The 5,462-nt window shown below is 40.3% G+C and overlaps 1 protein-coding gene across 6 annotated transcripts in view; it reads right to left on the reverse strand.

Annotated features, from left to right (window-relative positions):
• LRRFIP1 (LRR binding FLII interacting protein 1) overlaps positions 1 to 5,137 on the reverse strand; it is a 234,461-nt gene extending 229,324 nt beyond the window's left edge. For all 6 annotated transcript variants that reach the window (XM_015832181.1, XM_015832180.1, XM_015832177.1 and 3 more), the window contains exon 1: positions 4,978 to 5,137. In XM_015832181.1, the coding sequence (XP_015687667.1) occupies positions 4,978 to 5,085 (108 nt within the window). In that variant the 5' untranslated portion in view covers positions 5,086 to 5,137. The remainder of the gene's footprint in view (positions 1 to 4,977) is intronic.
• Between the last annotated feature and the right edge of the window lie 325 nt (positions 5,138 to 5,462).

Here is a 5,462-nt window from a genome sequence, read left to right on the forward strand (position 1 = left end):
CCCCCCCCCTCCCACCCACCCTGGATCCCCCTAAAAATAATGGCAATTCCAACTAAATGCACTAATAAAGATTTTTTTCTAGCAAACAGAATGCAGGTAGTCCTTGACTTACAACCATCATTGGGACTAGAACTTCCATTGCTAAGTGATACAGATATTAAGTTAGTAGTGCCCAGTTTTACAACCTTCCTTGTTGCAGCTGTTAAGTGAATAACATGGCCGTTAAGTGAATCCAGCTTCCCCCATTGACTTTGCCTGTCGGAAGCTCTCTAGAAAGTTTGCAAATGGTGATCACATGACCCTGGGACACTGCAACCGTCAAATACCTGCTAGTCACCAAGCACCCATATTTTGATCACATGACTATGGGGGTGTTGTGATGGTCACAAGTAATTTTCAGTGTCATTTCAAATTTGAATAGTTGTTAAACAAATGGCCATAAGTCAAGGGCTACCTGTATTTAACTAGTTTTTCTATTTCACTGAATAATTCAATTGATTAAAATACTGAATTTAGTCTTTAACATAGTCACCAACATATGAAATCATTTAAAAATGTTTGAAATATAAAGTTCAACCACAAAGTTTTAAATTAACACCAGGTTATACTTTTTATTATTTTTATAAGGCTAAATATTATAGAATGTTGTAGAACTCTGGTAATGTGATGAAAAGAAACCAAATGTTTAGTGCTGTTCAAATACATTATTTAACATCCTGTTGCAACTAACCACTGTTCTCTCAAAAATACTTTGAGAAACTAGGTAGCAGATGTTATTTCAGCTGAGCTATTTTAAGGTTCTGTTACGACATTCAATTTAGCACAGAGTATGTACATCAGGCAGCCTGTTGCACTACTTCAGGCAAACACAAGTGCTTCAGGGATGGGTGGATAAGTGAGGTACAAAATGGAACAGAATTATGAAGGATTCAGATTCAATTTCAAAAAGATTTTACATATTCCATAAGGATATGAACATAACATTTGTCTGCAACTCTTTAAAGATGTTGTATTTTTTCTGGAATTCTGCACTGCCTTCTTTCTCATGTTTTGAAGCATCTTTTCAAAACTGAATCCAAAGCACTACATATCCCTATCAAATATATGGCTTACGTATATTCTAGGACTAAGTGTTAATTTGTAAAAAGTGTACAATTATTCTGATTTAGAATAAGGTCCCTTCCCATGAACACCCACATATTTTGAAGAAAGTTGATAAAAAGCAAAAATTTGCAATGCATAAACTATAGCTACCTAACTGTACAAGTTTTGATTACCATGACTAATAAGGACTCTGCAGTCTAATACATAAGTGGCCATCATTGCAGCTAACATCTCTCAACCTATTGTCTGCCACACCAAAAGCTACTCAATCAGTGAAATATTTTCAGAGCTGTATGGAAAAGGGGAATGAGCAACGTTGTTCTCTAAATGAAATCTCTCTTTCATGTAGAGATTAGGATCAAAGTTAGCATTTAAATTTGCTGTCTGACTGAAAGAAAATGAGGAGAGATACTCCTACTGATGGATGGTTTGAAATTATCTATACAACTACACTAAGAGACTACTGTAGTTGAGTTCCACTGAAAGGGATGAGGGTAAAGATGTGCACAAAGTAGTTACAATTTGGTGTTCTAAGCCAAGAAACTGTCCCTATGGCCAAGTTTATTCTTTAGCTTTTGTAAACATCTTGGTTGTGTAACATGCAGGATGGGTGGTAAGCAGAACATTGGTGATCCGCACAAAACAAGAAAGTATATTTTGCATTTTAAAAAACTGCAAAATCTGGACAAAACCAGAAGGCGGCCAATACCAAAATGTGTTTTTCTCAAGCCAATCTTTAGTTTGGAACAGCAATTCATACATTTTTTAAATTGAGTGTCTTCTATGATTAAAACAGCTGACTAATGTAGAGCAAATATTAATGTGCAATGGAACATGAACAGTTTAAACTGTTCATGTGAACAGTGAAATTACTGATACAAACACACAAGCATGTATGACAGTGATGGCGAACCTTTTAGAGACCGAGTGCCGAAACTGCAACCCAAAACCCATTTATGCATCATTGAGTGCCGGGTGGGTGTGGCCATTGGGTGGGTGTGGCCCATTTGGGTGGCCGTGGCCCATTGGGTGGGCATGGCTGCAGTGGTAACGGCAGACTGGGTGGGACTAAAAAGTTCAATCAATCAATTCCAACTTTGCAAGATCTTTTTTTTTCCCAAGAAGTTGAAATTGACTGATTGATTGAACCTTTTTTTTTTTTGCACATGGCGGCGGAGGCCTAAAGCGAAAAGTTTTTATAAAACCCAGCTGAAGGCCTAGGACTGGGGCAACGCTCGCATGCCCACAGAGAGGGCTCTGAGTGCCACCTCTGGCACCCGTGCCATAGGTTCGCCACCACTGATATATGATCTACAAATTTGAAGTATAGGATAAAAAATAAATATACAAATACATGGAGTTGTAGATAATTAGAATCTTAAAAACCTATTGTACTGGTATCCAAGTATATAGAGCAGAGGTGTCAACCTGCCGGCCCGCAGGCCGGATGCATCATAGCAAAACCGCGCCCATCTCATTGCTGGCAATGGAAAAAAAGTCGCGATACGTCACAACGCGTCACGTGACATTGCGAGTTTGACACCCCGATTAGAGGAATGTATGGCCAAATTAAGCTGAAATTACTCTTTTTTAGCATCAAAACATTAAGTAACACTGTACCAGAGGAAGCATTTCACTGTATTACCCCTCTTCTGAAATTGCTTGCTCCCCTAAGCCCATATGACTTTCTTCCCACCTTCATGGTCTTTCTAAAGCAGATAAAAGCACAGTTCTTCTGGAGGGCCATGAGAATTAACTGTACCAAACAACACCATTTTCCATAATGTTAACATTGTAAGTATGGAACTAAGGATTGAACTCAATCTATTTTAATTAATTCTTACATAATAAAAACATAATACAAAAGTAAGTTCTATAAGCCACTTTCAGTCTGGTTGATTGTTTGATTTTGATTTTTAATGTTTGATTTTGATTTTTATAACAGCATTCAGTCTTTTGGGGTAGGAGCCTACCAGCATGGCACAACTTCTCTTGGGAATCTTCGCCTACTCTTCCTTGCACAAGTGCTCCAAATCTATCACATCTGAACACAGCCACTTTCTGTTCACCACACAGATTTTCAATTGGATTCAGGTGTAAAGTCTGGATGGACTACTCCAAAACATTTATCTTCTTCTAGTGAAGCTATTCTTTTGTTGACTTGGGGGTACAGTATGCTTTGGGTTATTGTCATGTTGAAAGGTGGAATTACTCTTTATTTTCAGTATTTAACAGATGCCTGAAGGCTTTTTGTGCCAAAATTGACCAATATGTAGAACTGTTCATAATTCCCTCCATCTTGACTAAAGACCCAGTCCCAAAGCATAATGCTGCCACCACCATGCTTCACTGTGGGTCTGGTGTACTTCTGGTTATGTGCAGTGTTGTTTTTGCACCAAACATACTTTTTGGAATTATGGCTAAAAAGTTCAACCTTAGTGTTATCAGACCATACATAACAATTTTTCTGCATGCTTTTGTCAGACTTGATATAGGTTTTTGCAAAATGTAGTTGGGTTTTTCTTTGTAAGAAAAGGCTTCCATCTTATCACCCTACACCACAGCCCAGACATATGAGGACTATGATAGATTGTTGTCATATGTAGTACACAACCAGTACTTGCCAGAAATGCCTTCAAATCCTTTCATGTTGCTGTAGGCCTCTTGGAAGCCATATGAAGACTTCTTATATCCACTGTAGTTAAACACAAGATGAATCTCCAAGGCAAAATAAGTTCACTCTAGGTATTAAAGGAACATGCTAACGATATACAAAACCTGTATGTCCCTTTTGAGTCTATACATCTAATGAATACATAAGTCTTTGAGAAATTTGGGGAAAAGGGTAAAGTGCAAGATATCAAGGATGCATTAACTTTAATTCTTGCATTAATCAGAAAGTTGGATTTGCTGATATCATGTGACTCTATTCTTTTAGCTATGTCAGAATCAGCGGTAAAACTGTGTTGATCATAGCATCTGAATAAATGCTTTCCCATTTCCTTTTCAGACTAGATATACAGGTAACACTATAACTATAACACAGAACAATATAAAGGTTGTGAAGTTTAAAGAGTAACAGGTTTATCACTCTCTTTGGTAGTAGTGGCAAATGTGCTGGCCTACAGACCAGGAGATGGTGGGTTCTACTCCTGCCATAGGTATGACAGCTGGCTGAGTGACCTTGTGCCAGTCACTCTCTCTCTCCAACGCAACTCACAAGGTTTTTGTTGTGAGGAAAATGGGAATAGGAAGGAATATTATATATATGTTTGACACCTTGAGTTTCTTATAAAATAAAGGCAGGATTTTAAAAAAATCAAAAATCCAACATACCTGCATGTACCGTATGCAGGTACAGTAAATACAAAATATAAATTACAAATGAAGAAAAAACATCTTGAACTGCAAAAAGTATATACAAGGACAACTCACAATGGAGGAAGCCAAAGGTAATTCGGACATATGGGTATAAAAACACACACATTCTTTCACTCGCACCAACTTGGTCGTGTTAACACTACTTCCCGTTAATTTCAAGAAGAGAGTTAAACAAGCGCACAAGTCTTTGCTGATGAAACTAAAAGGAGGCGAACTGGCCGCCTGCCCCGTTCTCCCTCCCCCGTGGCGCCCGGAAGTCCAGAAAAAGAGACGACGCAGCGAAGCAGGAACCTACGAGAAGGGACGTGATGGAAGAAGTGACAACCGGACCCTCTGGAGAGGGAGGCCACCGTCCAGTCCCGTCTGCCACAGGCGCCCTGGCGGAGGGAAGGCCCTCTAGCAAACCAAGGAGAAGCAGCCAAGGCGAGGAAGCTCCCAAGAAGGAAAGAGGAAGGGAAAGAATGAAACCGCCCAGATCTGGTGCTACCGTACCTCGCGAGCGATCAAGTTGAGGGCCTCATCCTCGACCGAGGGCTTCTCCCGGTTTGGGATCCTCTTGCGCCCCGCAGTTCCTTGCGGCGTTACCCCCGCGTTCTCCATCGCAGCTGCTCGACTCCTTGGGCGTAAGGAACTGGACACTCCGCGCACGCGCGCAAAAGCGGCAAGGGGCGTGACACAGCCGATGAACCTCCGCAAAAGGCAATGCAAACCAAAGCAAAAGATTCGCATTCTAGGCAGGGAGAGAAGTGCAGTACTGATGTGAAATAATCTTAGGTTAGCAGTGTCATCCTTTCGGAGGGGGGTTGGAACCCTTTCTAAATTAAGACCAACGTGCATCCTGAGAGTCGCACCCATAATTTAGACTCCAATTAGGTATCTATGGAGATTCTCAGTCATCCAGTTCATGGTTGTCCCAAAGGTGCTTTCCAAACGGCAACCAGTCTTTGTTTTTTCCTTGAAGACGTTTCGCTTCTCCT

The sequence above is a fragment of the Protobothrops mucrosquamatus genome, unplaced genomic scaffold, assembly GCF_001527695.2.
Source record: "Protobothrops mucrosquamatus isolate PMUCROS unplaced genomic scaffold, P.Mucros_1.0 scaffold_311, whole genome shotgun sequence".
NCBI lineage: Eukaryota > Metazoa > Chordata > Lepidosauria > Squamata > Viperidae > Protobothrops > Protobothrops mucrosquamatus.